The 21,272-nt window shown below is 42.9% G+C and overlaps 1 protein-coding gene across 1 annotated transcript; it reads right to left on the minus strand.

Moving 5' to 3' along the window:
• Positions 1-666: 666 nt before the first annotated feature.
• Positions 667-21,269, minus strand: LOC144104120 (golgin subfamily A member 5-like). The gene is made up of 15 exons (XM_077636943.1): positions 21,031-21,269; positions 17,681-18,113; positions 15,769-16,053; positions 14,907-15,126; positions 13,345-13,468; positions 12,085-12,181; positions 10,945-11,051; positions 10,192-10,418; positions 8,405-8,510; positions 7,049-7,147; positions 5,483-5,632; positions 4,321-4,396; positions 3,705-3,804; positions 1,957-2,020; positions 667-892 (listed from the first exon to the last, which is right to left on the minus strand). The coding sequence occupies exons 2-15, from the start codon at positions 18,105-18,107 to the stop codon at positions 785-787; spliced, it is 2,190 nt and encodes a 729-aa protein (XP_077493069.1). The 5' UTR covers positions 18,108-18,113; positions 21,031-21,269; the 3' UTR covers positions 667-784.
• Positions 21,270-21,272: the final 3 nt, after the last annotated feature.

Here is a 21,272-nt window from a genome sequence, read left to right on the forward strand (position 1 = left end):
ACACATCCCAGATTTCTACAATTTTGTTGCCGTCATTTCTACAATTTTGTTGCCGTCACTCTTTAAAGGGAATTTTGAAGTGTGTCAAACAGTGTGTGCATAACTAGTAGATAATAGAAATCTAAACTAACTGCGCATCAGTAGAAGTACTCGCTTATGCTTGGGTGTTGTAAATTTACTTTACGACAAAGTGTAGCAGGGGGTGGCAGGAGGTTAGGTGGGCGGATGAGATGAGAAGTTTGCAGGCATAGGGTGGATGCAGCTGGCAAAGGACAGGGTTAATTGGAGAGACATGGGAGAGGTCTTAGGTGTAGTCAGGCTGATGATGTCGTAAATTTCACCGATGACACCACACAGAAAATGTAGCGAAATGTGCATAGGGTTCAGCACTCAACTGGAGCACACCCATGGTGTTGGTCTGGCGCTGAAAATTCATTAATCCGTGTTCAGCACTCTACAGTTGAGTGTATGTAATGCCACGTATTCAAGACTAATTCATATGTCGCAAAATCTTTGCATGCAGGCAGTTCGCAACAGCTCCCCACTAAAGTGGATTTGCTGTGGCCGAGAATCAGATCCATAAACTTATTTACAAAAGCATTGCAAGCAACCGCCAAGGTGCTTGACCGTGTTCTTAACTGGTCTTCAGACACACACACAATAGCGTAAAGTGGACCCCTCGTTCCCCTGCATTTATTCCTAAATCAAGAGCTGTAAGAAACCCAAAAAAAGGTCCACGCCTTATAAACACAATGTACAGTAGGGAAGACTTCGCTGCCTCCAGTCAGGTCAGGTTCTTGGAGATGGCACCAGCAGTTTGCTTGATGTGTGGCCCATGAATCTCCGGCTCGTACGTCAGCAGCACGATCATGACCCAGAAGTGCATCAGGCCCTGCAGCGTGCAGAGTCGCAAAAATTTCAGAGCATGCCGCGTTGCCCCAACTACACCCTGTCCACAGAGTTCTCGTTCCAGCTTTCAACCAACGCCGCCTCTGTTTCACAGTGGATACTGTTAAGACCTCTCTGTGTTAATTTACTCCTCACAATGCAGTGCCACCTGTGAGCAGCTTACACCATACATAGCTGCTAGCATAGTTCATACATGCTCCTTCCTCTATGGAGCCTCACAAAAAAAATAAACCAGACATTTGCTCATCCGTTTCCCATGGTATGTCAACAGTTAAGGTGTGCTCTCACTCACTCTCACTGTGCGTGCAGAACAAGCACAAAGGCTAGTGAAACGGTGACAGCGAAGAAGGCCAAATGAGGGAGGGCTTGATATGCTGAAACTAGCTCGTCTAGCTGGAACTGATGTCACGGAAGCACTGCTCAGTCTAAGCAGAGGTGGCAAACTTGACTACCACCATGGCAAGGCATGCTCATACAAACAACACAAAAAAGGCAGAAGTTACCATGACAAAAAATAACTTGGAGTAGGGCATGAAATCAAGAAAAGCTGCTGGCATATGTGTGATGTCTGCTACTACACTACCTGACAAGTTCCACGTGAAACTGAGATCTGGCAATGCTGCTCGGGTGTTTTATTTACAGAAAACGCTCTACAGCACTCGTGCATTACACCATCGGAGTGGGTATACAACTATAAAAAGCAAAAGGGTGGTATAAAACAGGGAAAGACGATAAAAATAAAATGAAGAGGGAAGAAAATGGAGCTATGCAACAAGCTCAATGAAATGAAAAGTGACACAAAAAATAGGGAAACAATATTTTCGCTCTACAATCGCTATTCTGAAAAATCTATCTTCATAGTCATGCACAGCATCACTACACATGCCCGCGCACACGCCAACATGATAAAAAAATGCCGCATGCAGCGGCAGTTTCAGTGCAAACCTTTATCAGCACCCAGTCAAAAGACTGCTTAATATATCTTTTTTTTTTAATGTGAAATATTAAGCACTCGCGTAATTTCAAGGCTGTATCATGGAAACTTACCATGTAGATAAGGATGAATATCCGAGCCAGCGGATACCGCCTCAGAAATAATCCAGCGCGTATGCTGCACAACAAAATGAATTCCAACTGTGGTTTGCAAACATAAATCTAAGGTATTTCAGTTCATGTCGCCCTTTAACCCTTTATCCGACTTGTACAAGCTAAGATCGCCATAAGCCGACGGTCATTTCTGGCTTGTGACGAATCCGACTTGTGTGTTTTCTGGCACCCTGAGTCCGGTTTAAATGAGGAAGACGGTCTTAGAAAAAAAAAATTTTATTAATGAAGTCACAATTATGAAATCTTCAGAGTACATGTATTTTTGCGTGATGTTAGGTAACTTTTCCGAGAGCTTTAAAAAAAATTTGCCACGGGGGAACTTGCTAGATTGCATGCCATTGGCTTCTCTTGATATCAAGCTATGCAATAAGGTAAAAATTATCGCACTGCCTGTCACAGAAGCCGAGCTATAGTTAAACTTGTCACTTAAGAAACAGGAATATAAATTTTTCTTCCTGTTCGCGAAGTGGCCACAAATGCATCCTTTGCTGTAATGTGAATGTCGACATAGCCAAAAAGTGCCAAAGAATCAATTTTTACTCAGAACAATAATTCATTAGAGTTGTCATCAGTGCTCCTTTAGGAATCGTCCAAAGGGGCACTACATAATGTGGGTAAATAAAAAATTGGAGAGGACTCTCACGTTCCGCCTTAAGGGTATGACACGATAGCATAGTGGGTAGGGCTTTCCATTCTGAACAGTTCCACAGCTTTGAACTCATTTTTAATTTCTTCAATTGTTTCAATTCATCAATTATACACTAATTTTCTTAATTAGCATCATCAAGCATTCGCTTTTCATTCTGAGAATTTTGACACCTTTGAGCCCCCTTTTCCCAACTTTTTATTTCTTTAACCAATCAATTAATTAAAATGACTTCATTAACTCGTCATCGCCTGTCACACACCAATCAGTCATCAATCACTAGAACCACAAATTACAATGATACGTTGTTTTTTTTTACGCAACCCCCGATTATGTATTTCCGGCACGCCGTGCCGACTACACAGACAGCTTTACGACCGAACGAGCTGTATACGCTGTCGCGTAAAAAATGCGAGACGATTTAGCTAGGTTAGGCCAACTGTGAATTAGGTTCACTAGAACAAAGCAGCGAGCGGGGAAACATGACCAGCAGCGCCTCTAGCGGCCGCTCCGCAAACCACTGAGTGAGGCAAGGCACAACTCTCTGCGTGACATTGACTGCATCTTTCCTCTCCACATAACCTTCTCTTTGTCGCAATTTTCAGAGCAAACAGAGTTCGAATGCCTCAGTGTGCAGTTTGCAGCACAGCACCTGCGCATTTCTTTTTTTCTCTCACACAAGTCTCCTCCTTACAATGGCAAGCACGCCTCTGATACCTGGAAACACCACACATGCTATCACCTGCTATCATGATGAGGCCACATAAGGTACAAACCCCGTCAGAAGGGCACGCCTTGAAGAAGGCTCAAAGAACTTCTCTCAATTTTGCCGTGGGGCATCCTGCTTACTATCTGTTGGAAATATCCCAACTCAAAACTATCAAGGCAACTCCGAACAGACGCAGGGAGTAACACATTTGAAGCTTCACTGACAAGTTGTCTTTCGCTTCATCAAATCTGCTCCTCTGAACCTGCAGAATACTTCAAGTATTTTGTGCTTAATGGCAATCACAATCGTGAATGTCGAGCCACTGCCGCTTACCTGAAGGAGTCGATCACACCGTACGCCCGCTTGACCTTGCGGGTCACACTGCCATCAAAGGGCGACTCAACAAACATTCCCGGAAGGCGGGCCCTGGGGTCTGTCAAAAGATGCAGGGCAATTAAATAAAAAAATGCCAACAACCTCGGCGGGGCCACATCTAGAGTGTAGTGATGGTTTAGGCTTACCCGAGTCCTCGGCTGAAATGACAATAGCATTGGGAGGACACAAAATCTTGTGAGTTGCCAGAACAATGAGGCACACTTGCAAGTGTAAGCTATCACTACCAACACCACACGCATTTTCCATTTCTGCAATGAGCACAGTACGCTAGCACCTGAGCACCATGCCATTTAATTACTGAAACCTGGTTAATCATTCCGGCTGTCAATGTAGTGGTCCCAGCCAATGTCCATATAGGTCTATGGCATTAGGCACCCATTAATTCGGGTGCAGCTGGGCTCACTACGGTTAATTTGGACAAGCTCCTGACTGAAGGCTTATAGGATCACTTAAGTTTCCAGGTGCAAGACTTGAGATATTAACCAAATAAAATGAACTCATGCAGCACATGGAATGAAAAATCACCTACTATAAGCAATGTAGTAATACTTACACTCATCCGACTGTCCAAATCCGGCTATCGCCGTGTGTGGTTTGGAGCTGTGACTCTGAGATTCTTTCAGCTGGCGCTGCGATTGATAACACGAGGGGCCACTTTTTGTTAACCCACAATGAACACTGCCAAGATTAGGGATTAAGTTAAACATGATTTTCAGGCTCTATGAAACTGTTACTTTTTAACACATATAAGTAGGCTTGGAGAGCTCAGAATTGAATATTTCAAAGTTCTTCTGCTTAATTTGACAAAAATCTCAATACCCGAGTTGACCTGCTTTGGTTTCGATACATCCAAGGTCACACAATTACAACAGAACCATAAATTCAAACTTTTCACTTGCTAATGCTGAAAGCAAGCAACCCATACAGTCACTAGAAGCAGCAGACACATCGGATATACTTAGAAAGACGGCAGGTAAATAAAATTTAGGTAACTTCAGCACTGGACGATCAAATCTTTTTCCCATACACATGATCAGCTGTCATGCCGTGAGAGAATAAGCTCGTATCTAACACTAATCAAACAAGATTTAATATGATTCTGTTTAGGACTAAAGCAGCAAATTATTTCCAGATTTCGACGCGTTTGTAATAATTCCCATCATCATCACGTTTGATAGCTGCAACAAAATTCATTGCCACAAGTAGAAGTAATTCACGAATATATCATGTCTGGATCACGACTTGACTGCATGCTGATAATAGCATGCACGAGCTAAGAGCATTTCATACTATTTTGTTGTTGTGCTTTAACATGTATTGAGTATCTATTTTTCTTATTTCCCTGTTGTTAGGTTTATTACTCTGTTCCTTTTTCATGTGTGTAATTTTTGCTGTGTACTGAATTTTTCTTTTCATTCCGTTCTGCTTATTCTGTTAAAAATTGTTTTAAATTGGACACTCCCCTTACACAATGCCCTACAGGCCTGTAAGGTATTTCAAATAATTTAAATTGTGCAATTCTACAGTAACTTCATATTTTTCTCCATATTTCATGTCTATACGGATTGAAATGTTTGATTCTCTGGCAGACACTTTATATACAACTACAAAAAAGAACAAAGCAATCTCACAGTTACTAATGCATTGAAAGCACCAAGCACAGAAATTTCAATCACTCAATTTCAATCACTCGAGTAGAAGAGCTAATGTCGTACCTCTAGTCTCTCCAGCTGGAGAACGAGCGAGTTCTTCTCAGTGCTCAGGGCTTCAACCAGGGTTTGCTTCTGGATCAGGCTTTCCGTTAATGCATGCAGCCGGGCTTCGAGTTCAGCTTCACTCGTTGAGCTCATGGACTTGGTCATTATCTGCAATGGCCAGGATGAACAAACCAGTCTCAACTCCACTGAGGACAGAGGATGAGCGGAGGAAAGAAGAAAAAAAGGAGAAGGATCGCCTTCAAGCATGGTGCATGACCAGAACGAACAAGGAGATGAAATGACAGGACGAAAGCTAAAGGAAAAGAGCTGGCCATTCATCTGGTGACTAAAACTAAGTTCAAATGCATGGTGTGCTTCTTGCCATTGACAAAAACGGACACAGATGTGTGGGCACAAAACACATAACACTGTCTCCATTCACATTATGACCTACGGCTCTTTCCCATTTTGCTAGCACGCCTTCAAGGGGGGAAGCTGGTCTTAGAGAAAACTTTTTTATTAATAAAGCCACAATTATGAAATCTTCAGGGAACATGTATTTTTGCATGCTGATTCAAAATATGTAATTCAATTTAATGTACAACAAGTCCTTGTGCACTTATTGTAATATGTTATGTAACTTTTTGTGGAGAGCTTTAAAGAAATTCTGCTGCAGGGAACTTGCTAGAATGTATGCCGTCCGCTTGTCTTGACAACAAGGTATGCAATAACGGTAAAATTATTATCCTGCCTATCATAGAAGTTGAGTTACAGGGTTTTGAACTTGGTGCTTCACAAACGAGAAGAAAAATTTGTATTCCTGTTTCTGAAGAAGTGACAACTTCAAAATCCTGTAACTCAACTTCTATGACAGGCACGATAATAAATTCACCTTTATTGCATAGCTTAACGTCAAGAGAAACCAATGGCATGCATTCTATGACAGGCACGATAATAAATTCACCTTTATTGCATAGCTTAACGTCAAGAGAAACCAATGGCATGCATTCTAGCATGTTCCCTGCAGCAGAATTTCTTGAAAGCTCCCCACAAAAAGTTAGATAACATATTGCATATGTGCTCAAGGAATTGTTGCACATGCAATTAACTGACATATTTGGAATCAGCATGCAAAAATACATGTTCCCTGAATATTTCATAACTGTGACTTCATGAACAAAAATTTTTTCTAAGACCCTCTTCCCCCCTTAAAACAAAAGAAAAGCGTGTCAGCACACAATCGCTTACTTGACCACTTCTGAATCTTTCGACAAACCTTGCTTCACTAAGCTAGGACACTTTTTCTGGTTGGCCTGTACAAGTGAAACTGTTTCCTAGAGGACGTCCGGTTGCTCAGACATCTTTCACAAAGTTATGCGTACATGTACTACTTATGAAAGGTAGTGTGCCAGTATTCACGCTATGCGATTTCAGCTTGGTTAATATGATTAGTGCTTAGCTGCAGCCAGCGTGGCCACAATATTTTCTATTGCTACCTGTTAAATGCTCGTGGAAACAGTATTGAATCGAATAAGATAAATATACGAAAAAGAAAAAAAAAACATAATGAGAAAATGAACGTGCCTGCTTCCGCAGCTTCTCCACTTCGCATTCACGCTCGCTCAGCCTCTGCTGCAGAGCCTCCTTGCTTCGCCGTAACTCTTCTTTCAAAAACGTGATTTCCTGCGGAAAAAAAAAAACAAGGAAGACGTTGTGTAAGTCTATATTACACATTGTCAAAGACAGCTCACAATGCAGGTTTTCTTTTTCTGCATTACAAGCCGCAAATCTCTGCGCGTCATTCGCAATTCTGCAGCCCACACCTCAGTACATACATTGCACTCCTCAACTTTTACATGGCAGGCTTTCACAGACTTCACATCAAAGAAATGGAAGAATCCTTTGGCCAACTTGCGGAACGAGCAATACTTGGTGGTGGTTACTCCTTAAGTATGCTGAAAGCAGACATTTCCACTTCTGCACTCCTGCAACAATTACCGGTAGTGTTCCCAGTCCTGGCAACCTTAAAAATGCACTGACGATCACAATAATTTATCTCCGTTGGTTCAAACATTTAGCACGTTGTTAAGGATGGCCCACATGCAAGTTTTCTTTTTCTTTTTACTTCCTTTTTTCTGATCAATTAGTGATCATGTGTTTACAGACCCTTCAGGCGTTGGTGTCGATATTTGTGGCCATGACCCAAACACCATTAAATTCTACACACTCAAGACGCAGTGTTTTCTGATGTGAACAAAATAAAATGTGCTAAAACCTAGAACGCTTTGTGCAGAAACACATAAAGCCGGGCAAGTGAAATGAATGCAGGAAATCATTTTTAAAATGAACACATTTACATTTTACGGTAGCTCCGACAAGGCTCCAGTACGTATTTTTCACCTGCTTGTTTCGCAAGCACGAGTGCCTTAAACTGTCCGAACGTGCTGATTTACTCACATAACGAGTTGAAATGACAGGAGTTGGTCAAGAGAAGTATAACATCTTGAAAGGAGCTCTGGCCCACAACGGTCACACATGAGGAGCCGGAAGAACTCGCATAATTATCGGAGAAGGTGGAAATTTTTTCTGTCAATTCTCGACATTCTGCTCACAAAAATCTGTAAATATGGATTTTTTCCTTCATTGGATAATAATGAGCACCTAAAAGGGCTAAAGGAAACCAAAAAAAGAAAATCTCATCACCGATTATCATGAGAGGTTCAGCGACGGCTGTTAGCAGTTGTGAGTGTGCCGTGGCACCCACTTTCAAGCAGGGATGCAAACGACACAAACATTAGTTCTCGCTGTGGCACACAGAAGGAGCCACACTCATTTATTCTTCGTTTCTCTTTTGTGTTACGCCAACGACACTGACACTGCAAAACTGGAAACAGGCCAGCCATGACAGTTATCGCTGTAAAAGAAAGAGCCCGCACTCACTTCGGCTGCCTGGCGTGCTTCCAGCTCAGCCTCCTGTCGCTGGTGGCGTTCCTGTTTGACGTCCTTCAGCAGCTCTCGTTGCTGCTCCTGCAGCGACTCGAGCTCCCTTTAAAAAAAAAACGAGAGAGAGAAAGAAATTCAATTAAGAAATAGAAGTACGGGAGAAGACACGGAAAACGTGCTTTCCCGGCAGCACCAGCACAAATTAAGCCGAAGAGCTTAGCAATATGAAGGGCACTGATCTAAGTGGCGAGCCTGTTCAGAGCAGTAAAGCATACACCGAAAGTTGGGTGAGTTGATTCAAATTCAAAATGAAAAATAGTGCAAAGGAAAGACGAAGGACTGACAGGATGGCGCAGACTAAGATGAAAAATAGCGTGAAGGGAAGGCGAAGGATGGTGAAGACACTGCAGGCAAGCGCTAGTGTGTGCCATCCTGTCCGTCCTTCGCACTATTTTTCATCATGAACAAAGCGTACCAACATAAACAACATGTCAACAAAAATGTGCGTGTGCACAGAATGTGATAGACTCCGAATCTATCACACTCTTCCTAAAAGTGTGACGAAATCACACAAATGAATAAGGTACATATTTTAAGTGCTGCTAGAAAGGATAAACGCCTACCAAGTTTCCAAATTGTCGGTACCGAGTCTAAAATGGCAGAGAAAGCAGGAAGTCAGCATGAGGTGAGGACAGTTTAGATGGAGAAAGTTAGCCCTACCTGGTGTTAAACAAAGAATATGTATCGTTGCGGTAGTCTAATCACAGCTCCTGTATCAGCAATTCTCAAGGGTTCAGTCATATATAACCCCCCCACCAACAATCTATTTTCCGCATGCTCGGTGTGGTTGCTGAAAATCCGTTCCATTTTAACTCAACCTCAACAGACTCGCACATGGCGACAGCTTAAAAAATTCACAAAGTTTGTTTTTGTTGTAAATCTACTTCTTAGAACCTATGGAATCTTAAGCACAATATTCTGGGAGGTGGTGGCTGAGTCAAGCATTCAAGCACATCATGCAGAAAGGGAAAATCAAAGCATTTCGCATCCCTGTACATCTGCATTTACCCAAGGTAATGAGAAGTGCAGGTGTCCTATCTCATTACGTTTTCCTGTTATGTGATGTTTTTAAGAGCTGTTCAAGCCAGATGACATGTACCATAGAATCTCGATGACGTGATAATGGTCGATACATGATTTGCGATGATATGAACTCATAAGTTCCCTGGCCGGAGTGCATTGTGTATGTACACACAATTTCAAGTGTTCCCAACACTCTCCTATGAATGCGCAAGCTGCGACTGCATGCCAGAAAACTAACTGCTGCCCACATCGTCGATGCCGTGACCGCCAGTCACGCTGTATGCATCGTGAACAGTGAGCTGCGCCGCACCACCAAATATAAATCCCATCAGGTCTGAAAAAATCTGTGTAAATGCATTTCCCATGCTTCTATACATAATTTTCGTTTGTTTTGGATGATACGAATATTTTTTGCATCCCTCTCGAGATTCACATCATCGAGATTTTACTCTGCATGTACTATTAACAGAATGGTTTAAAAATGCAAGCAGTAGTTTAAAGGTCTTTTACACATTTCAGCTATTGCAAGTTAGCTTACTAGAATAAACATAAGCACTACATAAACATACATTTTCAGCATAAGTTGAAAAGTCAAGGGCCTGCAAGAGAAGCCCCTTTGCTCCCAACACTAATAAAGACACTAGTTTAAACTAAGTTAATGCAATATTAGTTACTGTAATAAACAAAGCAGGGCTAGGCACCTGCGCAGGGAGCTCTCCTGCTCGTGCATCTCAGCCGTGAGGGAGTCCGCGTGGGCCTGTGTCCGCCTCAGCTCGCTGCGGAGATGTTCGCACTCCTGCACTGCCGCCTCCAGCTCAGCCACGGTGGAAGAGGCATTCAGACGGCTGCCATCTGCGTCCGAGCCATCCAGAGCCGATCCGCTCGTGCTGGCAGCGTCCTTCAAGCTGGCTATGAGCTTATCTTTTGACTAGTTGATTAAAAGAAAGAAAAAACAGAAAATAAACTGCCAGCCTTAGGATTCCCCCAGTGCAAAGATCGGGCAGAGATCACTATTTTGGACAGAGAATGCAAGCTAGTTATCCACTGCTAACACGACAATGCCCCACAGCAAAAAGAACAACAAAAGGAAAAAGCAAGACTTAGTTCGTGGATAATAATTTAACACAGCATCTAACAACATCGCAGATTACAAGCTCTGCATTTTTAGTTTCGTTGCTCCCTGCCCAATAAAGATGCAACAAATCACAGGCATCACAATACGAGCACTGCAGCAGGCCTTGATAGCTGACGAAAACAATACAATGGCAACGAACCGCTGCCCTTAGAATAAAAAGATGCAAAGAGGCGGACTACCGGTTTTATGCAAGCACTATCAAAGATACAGAGCCTCGACAAATGCCGACATGCTCTGCAGTGGCATGCCTTTATGACTACAGAGGGCATAAGTGTCTTGCCAGTTCAACAGAGTTAGTATTAATAAACGGTGTGGCTACCTGAAGAATTCGCTGCGCCTTCTGCTTGTAGTCTGCCAGTTCTTGGCGAGACAGCTCCAAACTGCAGCGATAAGATGAGGCCTGGCTGCTAGCCTCCTTCGCAAGTGCTGTTTCAAAAATAGAAGAAAGAAAAGTTATGGTCTTGGTTTTAGGGGGGTTTAACATCCCAAAGCGACTCAGGCTATGAGAGACGCGAAAAAGAGAAGTTATGTTCATATTATTACATGCAACACGTCTTATAGATTCAGAAGAATCCGTGAGGATGCCCGTTCTTTCCCATTATTCCATGAAATGATTTACGACTGACCAAACAGCACAAGAAATGTTTTTAACATTCTTTTTAACAGAACACGCAAGAGAACCATAGTTAAATGCAGTAATGTTTCTACAAATAAGCAAGCCGATTTCACGCTAAAGAAATTGAATTCACTCCACAGGGGAACAATGTCTGTTTGCAACAAAGTGATCTTTCAACCGCAACAAAGCGATCTTTCAACCAATCCAATTCTCGCTTACCCGTAACAAAGAGTCAGTCAGAAAAGTGCATTCTCTCTTACAATACCCAGAAATGGAATGAGCGACCAGAAATAATCACCAATTAGCACAACCCTGAATTCAGCTTGCAGCCTGACTGCAAAATCAATCAATGACACCTTGACTTATTGCCGTCCATCTCTCATTGCCACAATTACCTAATTGACTATTTGTCTACTCGTAAACAAAACAGATGAATGAGATTGTCAGTGACACATGCAACAATGCCAGAGTCACTAAAACCAGAACAGAGCATCTTTTGTACCTGCCGCAAGGCGCTCTTCTATTGAACTGGAGTACCTGGGTTCCAACCCAACTGCGGCGGCCAAGTTTCGATAGAGGTGCGATGTGCAATGTCAGTGCAGGTTAATGATTCCCAGGTGGTCCAAATTATTCCCAGTACCTCCACTACTTTCTTTTTTTTCCTCCCCTTACCATGGGGTTCGGGTGTCCACTGAGATATGAGAGACAGTTACTGGAGATATGAGAGACAGTTACTGTGTCACTTCCTTTCCTCAAAACCAATTACCATTTTTTCATCATTTGTAAAATATAGTATGTGCCCCTGCTTGCGCAGTCACATCAAAATTCCAGCTCCAAACTTACTTTTCTGCTCGGCAAGCTGCTTCTGAGTCAACGTCAGGCTTTCGGATAGGCTTGCCACTTCTTCCTCCATCTTGAGCCGATTTTGCATGAATTCAGCCTAAAAAAAAAAGGGGGGAGAAAAATGGCGACCATAAAGTGACGCTGCCATATGTCGACACACAGAGATGAAAGCCAACACAATCCGACCCAATCTATTTGAGAGATCAGTTCATGACACTTTTCGCTACCCTTTAGTCTTCCTAGATTCCCACCACCTATGAGTAATTAGTCCCTTATTACAAGTCTGCACCGCTTTGGCGAGTTCCCCTAAAAGCACAGGACTAACTAGAGATAAGCACAGAGCATATTGTGCCCCAGTGATAAAATTTGTGTTTCTGCATTATACCTACACTATGAGAGCCACAAAGATGTCACATTCATTCAAGGACTTGTAAAAATAAAATAAGGTCTTAATAATTTTAAATTTATCTTCCACTTATGACCTGACCTCTTCTTCCAGTTATCTAGTTACAGACTAGCCCATGTGACGACAGCTTCCAGCTCATGTTGCTTAAGACCTCTTAAACAGCACAAATTGAAGCTGGCCTGTATTGACAGACTATGGCATTCCAACAAAAAAGAAATCCCCATAAGCAAAAAGAAAGCTTTTATAATCTAAAAAATTCAAAAAAAGAAGTATAGGTCTGGCTCTCACACGCCAATTTCAAAAGTAAACTGTGTGCACCAACACCGATTTGTTGGCATCTATTCCAGAGAATATTCTACACAGCCATTCACTTCAAAATGGCGGCAACCAATCCTCCTCAGTGTGGACAACACAAATTTGTTTGAATCGAGTGGAGGAAAAAAATTTTTAACAATTTTTTCAGCCACAAATGAGCTTTTGCTGCCGGACAAACATTAACAAACCCAGAGTGCCAGAGAGTCAATTTTTACTGAGACCAACAATTGGATGCAGTTGTTCCCCCCCCCCCCCCCCCCCCCCCAATGTCCCTTTCAACTTTCAAAAAATTTCATTTCCATCATCTCTTGGCTAATTCAGGATCTGGGTTCTCCTCTTTGTCACAATTTATAAGGATGTAAGCTTAGCAAACTGGAGATGAGATCGAAAGATCACGAGAACACTAAAGCCTGTTTCACATGCAAGCGAAAACGCTAGCGAATCCTGCCGCTGCAGTGCAAAAACCTGTTTTGAGTCGTCATGGCAAAACAGGTTAACGGGATGGATAACAATAGGACAGCAGGAAAAGGACTTCACACCTGTGCCAGCCGATGGCTTTCCTGCTCCTTGCGGAGAGCTTCCTCCACTTGGGCCAGCTTGTCACGCAGGGTGTCGACTGTCTTGCTCTGGACTTGGGACTGGTCTGTCTGGTCCCTTGTCAGCCTGCACCATGGCACGAAGATGCCAGTTAGTGTCACCTCAGAGACTAGTTATGAGCATTAAACGCTTCGAACAGCATTAACTGAGTGCATCTGCACTGCCTCTGAAAAGCCCCACCCCCATTTCAAGCCTCATGATATGTTAGCATAATATGCGCAAGCTAGCACTCCAAGGTACATCAATATATTTTCGGGATGTATTCATTATTTATTAATAGTCATAATAAACTGAAAGTGAAGGTAAGCTACTCCATGTAACCTGCTTTAATGTTGCCGTACAGTGTGAAGTTTGCATGCACCAACCTACTCGCATTATGAATGCACCCGTTATGTTTAGAAGAACTTGTTGTTGGGCTAGTTGGTGCATTGCTTAGAAGAACCACGTTGTGCATTCAAAAGAGACAAACACAGGAAAAGGCCAAGAAGATGGAAAGAGCGCAAGCTATCAACTGAGTTTATTTGTGTGAAGGTGCCTTATATATGCAGAATCACAGCAAAAGAACAAGGGGAATGAGAAGGGGGGGGGTAAAGCCATGCCCGATCAATTTGAAATAAAGAAGGAGCGAATCTGCCCGCTCACTGCCTTGCCTGCAGTGGATGCGAGCCTCTGCTTAAGAAGATAAAAATTCTAGGAAAAAGTAAAAACAAAAGAGCGCGTGAGCTTTTGGAGGCCTATCACATAAAAGAAAACGGCGATAAATGTATAAGCAACACTTCTGTCAAATTGTACGAGAAGGAGAAGAATTTTTTGCGCACATGTTGTTGATCAGGAGATGACCGGCTTTACCCCCCCCCTCTCTCTCATTCCCCTTGTCCTTTTGCTGTGATTCTGCATATATAAGGCACCTTCACACAAATAAACTCAGTTGATAGTTTGCGCTCTTTCCGTCTTCTTGGCCTTTTCCTGTGTTTGTCTCTTTCGAATGCGCAACGTGGTTCTTCTAACCCATTATGTTGTTTGTCAAGACATTAATTTTTCAAATAAATTCCCCCACAATGAATGTAGCCCCTTAAACTTTCATAAGTTGTTTGTGAGAAAAAGTGCACTCCTCTTTTTAAGTAACTATGGTACTTCATATTGTCATGTTGCTGGTGATGGTGGCACCAATGCTGGCACCTCTTTCCCAAATTGTCACTATCTGGTGATCCATTTATTTCTGCCCCAATTCAACTTTAATTCAATTTTTCATCTCCAAGAGGTAAATAGATGGTTTCCTGGCCTAAAAACTAAACACCTTGACAAAAGTCCAAGAGACTACAGCAAAGCACTAAGACAATGCTGAAAGATATATCTGCAACATATCGGACCAAAACTGAAAATGGATGGACAGAAAGTGAACACACTACAATGGAGACATTACTAGAATTTCTTGTCCCTGGTGTCTTTGTTCCACAACCTCAGTCAATGCCACACAAACGTGCACACGCATTCGGAGTCTCACCTCTGGTTCTCCTCCCTGAGGTCTTCCACCAGATGGCGCTTGGTGGTCAGCTCTTGGTCCGCTTCCTGCAGCCGGACTCTGAGCACAGCCAGCTGCGAATCCTTGGCCTCCAGGGCCGACGTGAGGTCCCGCTCACGCGCCTGCAGCTCACGGAAGGCAGAGTCCGTCACTGCCACTTGGCTGCTCCAGTGGTCGAGCCGGTTCTGCAGGTGCTTCTTCTCTGTGCGAGGCCAAATGGATAGCAGGTGCCACTGCCTTCAACCTCCAGATTATCATTCAACGAGGAAAACCTTAGTACACTTGGTTTAAAACATCTCGGCCTAGGGAGCTTTAAGTAAACTGCATTGTAGTGTGAAGTTTTCAATGCTTTCGATAATCAGGCGCAAGATCAAAATAAGGAAACTGACATGCCTGCAGATCAAAATGGTGCCTCTTTCAGCTGTCTGGCCATCTAGAGCAACACTCACGTGGAGTTATGATGCAATTCTGTCAAAGCTCACGTGTTATACTCCACTTATGCTCTCGACTGTACTTACAGTTAGAACTACATTCAATGAAAAGATAAACAAAGGCACTTTCACACATAATACTAGCAATATAGCTGCTGCATTACAAAACGGTAAGCAGCGCCCTAAATCAACTTTGCACACAATACCGTATTTGAATAAATAACAGATACACTTGCGTACTATACACATCATCTACATTAGTCAGTAAAATTTGGAAAAACTTGAAATAACTATGCCTGCCAAATCAGCACGAAGTTCTTTGACAAAGTGCATTCACTATGCCAATACTATATGCAGTAAACAAAACTGAGCACTTAATGAGTGGAGGAACAGAAACCGCAAGATAAGCCCACCTGCATCTGCGTTCTTAGCCCTTTGCAAAGCAGAAGCAATTTCCTGGTTCAGGGTGGACACTTCTTTTCGCAGCATCCTGTTTTCAGATTCAAGGCCATTTCCTGCTGCTTCAGCTGCGTCACCTGTCCCCGGAGCTGCAGCTGTTTGAAGCTGCTCGTGTTGAAGCGATGCTCTTCGTGAGCTCGACCCTGTTCCATCCGCGGTCGCCAAAACGCTTGCTTCAACCTGACTCGTGCTCACCTCTGGTGTCAGCACTATGCTGCCCTCAAGCTGCGTTTTCTCATCTGCATGGGAACAAACCACGTGAGAAATGTAGAGAGTTCGCATTACTGGCTTAGCCACAAATCATGTACAGGAAGGAGAGGGAGGGGGGGGGGGGACGTCTGTCTAGCCAATAGGAGGAGAGGCTGGGTAAGACGGAAAGGAGAACTGTGGTGTTTCCATGGGCAAACTAGATTTCAGAGAATGAGTGAATGGAGGAGCTTCAGCCCAGTCAGCCACCGTATTACATTCTCTGCGATGGAACATTCTCTTCAACTGCACCACTCAAGTATAGCTGCGTAGTCACTGACGCGATTATGAAACTGTTTTGTCAATGTGAGGTGTGATAAAAGAACAATATAACACAAATTCAGAGCACTAATATCCCATTCCTTCATTTGATAAACCCTAAAGTTGTAGAAAAGCCAAGTATGCAGAGGGCCATCTTGTTCACAGGTCAGACAAGACCTTGGCAGAAGTCGAGTGCTGAGTACAACGCAAAACACATTCATGAAAATTGCAAAAGCTACTTCCCAAACCTGCAACTTGCATGCTTAAAAGCAAGTTATAAATGGTAAAGGAGAACAATGTTGAAGCATACTTGGTTATTGCATTTTCCTGGCTGCTTATATCGGGTTTGCATAGTCCTGGAACTAAGTTCACAGACTTCAATATGCAGTATTCTTGTCTAAAATGTTACCATGCCACAATGTTTCCCGCATATTAAATTGCATTTCAGATGAGGTAATGCTGCTAATTAAGTGGCGCTTGCAAACACGGTTTAGTTTGCAAACACACTGCATTCAATAGCAAGCAACCCTCACCCGCATGCTACAAGCTTTCCGACAGCATGACATGGAATCAAAGGCATAGTGAGCAATGCATCAGTGACCACCTGTGCAAGCCCAGGAATAACACCCTGAACCCTGTGACCAGCCATTTTAGAATTCGCTGCAGACACTGTGGTTGCCAGTCCACCTTGAATTGATGGCAATCTAAGGATTTTTTTTCAGCCTTGAAGCGTAATTTTGGAGCAATAAACCATTTTCAGGTTAAAGCTATGCTGCCTTCATTCATAACAGCAGTTCAGTAAATCCTGGCATTTTCTGTCTCTCGAAATTTCGCCTGACGTACTGTAAAGATGTGTAGACAGGACTCTAATGTATAAAGCTTAGAAAGCAAACAAACAAAAGTGAAAGCCTCAGACTAGTGCCAATATTCCAATAACAAAACGCGGCTGGATCTGCAATCATCAATGAGCAAAGTAAGAGAACGACAAAAAAAAACTAACACATCAGTGGCGCCATCTCTTGACAACTATTCTCCTAAAGCTGGCATTACTGAACCTCTTTTCCAACAATGTCAGCACGTGGCATCTTGTTAATAGTTCCCTGCTGGCACATGGATAATAATGCATTAGACGTACAACAAGAGATGGCAAGCAGAACTCGTCCCTTTCAGTTTAGGAAAACTGAAGGGGCTGAGCAGAAAAGCACTATTCCAATGGCTTTAAATGAAAACTAACTATTAAGATGACCTCTATGTGCACTATAGCTGTAAAAGAGCCACTGGTTTTCCCAGTAGAAGCATTTCACCCCTTCTTTTTTAGTGTTGCAACATTCGGTTCAAGCTTTGCTGAAGAATGCTCGCCTTGGTTCGTTGACGAAGAAACTTCACTTGTTCCAGCAGCATCCCCCGATGAGTCGGGGACAGTCCTCTGCTGCGACGAACTACGTTTTGGAGCCTGTGGTGCTGGCTCTGGGCTGTTCAGAAACTCCAACAGTTTCTCATCACTGGTTCGCGCTTCGGCTTGCTTCGGCTTTGGGGTGGACGAGGTGCCGGCCAAAGACAAGCCTCTGTGTGATGATCTGGTGCTGGTAGAAAATCCACTAGACAGAGGCGGCGGAGCAGTGCTGGATGCATCGGGCTGAGGGCTTCGGCCGGGGCTCTTGGCGTATGACATGAAAGTGTTCTTGGCATGGGGTAAGAGCGGCTTTTGCAGTGCCGAGGCAGCCGTCTGGTCAACTTTGGTGAGGAAGTCCTCTGCCCTGCCCGCAATGTCACTGAACCAAGACATCGCCTCCTGCGGAGAAGAAAAAAGTCAGTGTTGTTAAAAAACAAAAACCATGACCAGGTACGCTGTGGAAATGACACAGCATGTTCATTCATTCATTCATTTCAATGGAAGTGCAACAACATACATGCAAATGTTGGGCCAACGGCCGAAGCTAGTTCAGGCCCATTTCGCAAACGTAAACGGTAGGGAAAACATGCCTGAAGAGCATGCGACAAATATCTCCAGGATACTAATTGCGGAGACATTAAGCGACACAGAAAAAGCATATTAAGAAACTTGATGATTACAGAAAAAAACATAAGAAGATAACTGTCAAAAAAAGAAAGAAAACGTACAGAAAAATAAATCCTTGATTTATACAGTTAAAAAGACAGCACGAATACAAGTTTCGATCAGAAAAAATTAAATAAGCAGGCCATGCAACAGCACCAAGAATGTAACCATTATCATCTATTTTTTAGGCAATGTTATTATGAAGCAAATTTTTTGAACAGAATCTCTTTATGGAAAACATAAAGCTATTGGCCATTTCATTTTCAAGAGGACCCATATTCCATGTTTTTGTGCCAATGCACTGTATAAGACGTTGACCGTAAAAGCTGTGTGACAAGCAAACTGAAGTTTACGTTGCTAGCATTTCTTGTCTTTCTGGTCGGTGTAACAAACAGTGTAAACAAAAAGGAACGAGCGTTAAGAATGACAGCATTTACAAGCCTTCAGTTGTCCCTATCATACATCAATGATAAATGCCACTTCTATATCATATAACGGTGGTCAATGCCACAAAATAATGCAACTTCCAACAACATTATGGCACTCATAATTTACTACCACTTCAAATAAAAAAGGAGCATGGTGAAATACACAGGGAAATGAGAATTACACAAACAGAGTACCATCTTCGAAATGTTATTTTGTTATATATAACAATATGACCAAATAAATTTTGTTATAAGTGTATATATAACATCCAATGCTATATATACACAACTGCACATGATATGTGCACAACCAGCGAAGAATAACAAGCGTGAAAAAGCACGACAAAATATACAGGAGAACCAAGATGTGATAAACAGCACTAAATGACAACTCAGTATGCAGGCAGACAAGAAAAGAGTAAAGCTGTGAAACATGCGGATAATAGATCAAGTTCATGCAGTGCATAAGCAAACAAAACCCACGAGTGAATAAGACGAAGAAATGAAACAAACCCAATCCCACAGCAACAGCCGTGTCTAGTAAGTCAACAAGAAACATGGAAACGGATGAATAACTTGTCACTGTAATGTTCTGGCTTTTCCAACATGCCTCTGTCTCAAAGTATCTCTCAGAACCTCTTAATTTTTAGGTGCTTTCCCATTTTTATCCTTTTAAGCTTCTTGCCCACCACGTTTATAATGTTTGTTTGAGCAATTTTACATTTTCATTAACAGCAGGGTTTATTGCTGGTTTGCTATCTGTGACTATGGCTTCGGCAACAGAAATTTAATTTCTCTGTATGGTTCACAGTAGGCAATGTTCATGTAATATGTAGACTTGATCTACGATCAATAATCATGCCTCACAGTTACCCTTTATTTATTTTCGTACTGAGTAGTAGTTTACACCAGTCTATCACACCTTGCTTTACCTTTGGAAATAGCTTTTTTTTTCCTTGTTCAGTTCATTCTTCACAGGCTGTGCTTGATACATGTGTGGTGGATGGCCATCTCAAAACAAATTCCCACGTTAGCATGCTATGTGTTGCTTAGATGTCTCCGTCATTTTCACCATACTTTTTTCTGCAGTCTTCTTCTTAGTCGAAGCACATCAGACCAACTAGCCCAAACCTATTAGCTCTCACAATCACCGCTACAAATCTCTGAATCATGTGCTTCAGCAATAGATGATAACTCAACAGCAGTCTTAGAGTGTCAGTACCGTACAACAATGACTACTACTCATCATCTAATTATAGTCTCTGTTGCGTACTGTTTTAATATTAGTATGTCAATGATGGCTGCGGTCGCTGATGGCTGCACCTCCTGAACATTTATATTTTCAACATTGCTGTAACATAAAGTACATTCAAATGCTTCACGCAAAAGGCAACGTAGCCGAGACCACCGCGTGCGCAGCATTTTAATTAAATGCGTGACGCAAGTCGCAGGCGCGAGTTCACACGTACAAGAGCTGTCTGCTAATAAGTTCTGCGCCAACATTCCGCATGCTTCTTATTCTAAATCAGGCCAATCAATCCAATCATGTAACGTCTAAAAAGCAGTCCACGGAAAGAATGCGCGCGACGACGTGCCACATCTTACTTTCGGAACTTTCCGTGCGCGGCAACGACCGAGCAACCTCACGAACGTCACGGAATGTGCAGTCACACATCGTTACAGAGTCACGCATCAACGGTACGCGTCAAAGTTTTTCGCAAAACGAAATCACACTGGTTATGAAAATGAATGGGCGAAATGCCGAGCCTGCACAGTCGCAACGAAACCGCGCCGTTCCGTAACTGCTTCTTTATCTTTTCCAAGACTGCGGGCACTCTCCTGTAGGATAGAGCGTATAAGTGCTTCGGGTGATGGTTAATATGCAGTACGCTGACACATTGAACCGTAACTCCATTACTGAGCCCCGACATCTGTTGCTACCTAGCTCATAAAATGCCAGCATAACTCAAGACTCGTAGACAGCCAACTTTTTCCTGTAAATGATATGCGCGCAGCAAGAACATCGCGTTGCTATGCATCGGCGAACACACAACTCGTTTCGGAGACGTACCGACGCTACGATCATCGTCAGAACTACGCTCAACCACGACTCAGTGAGGTCTTCGAACTGAAAGTGCCGTGTAATTGCACTGACCGACAGACAGGGAAATGTAGGCGTGGATACAATGTAAACAAGCCGCGACGATGAATGCATTGCTTACCCGCTGCAAAAAACACCTCGGAGCTTCTTTATCCTTGACCCAATCTCTTGACACTTGGTGCAGACGTGTCGAGGAACGATTGTAGTTCCTACCGGGCAAAATGCAAGACTCGATAACTCGGCGACATTGTGAACTGCGGTGAGATTTCAACTGCAACCAAATAATCCCAGATACAGCGGTTGCACCCAATGCCGAAAGGGAAGAAACTTCACCAAGTTTCCCACATCATACGTGTCGCCTTG

Source organism: Amblyomma americanum, chromosome 9, assembly GCF_052857255.1.
Source record: "Amblyomma americanum isolate KBUSLIRL-KWMA chromosome 9, ASM5285725v1, whole genome shotgun sequence".
In the NCBI taxonomy this organism is placed as follows: Eukaryota; Metazoa; Arthropoda; class Arachnida; order Ixodida; family Ixodidae; genus Amblyomma; species Amblyomma americanum.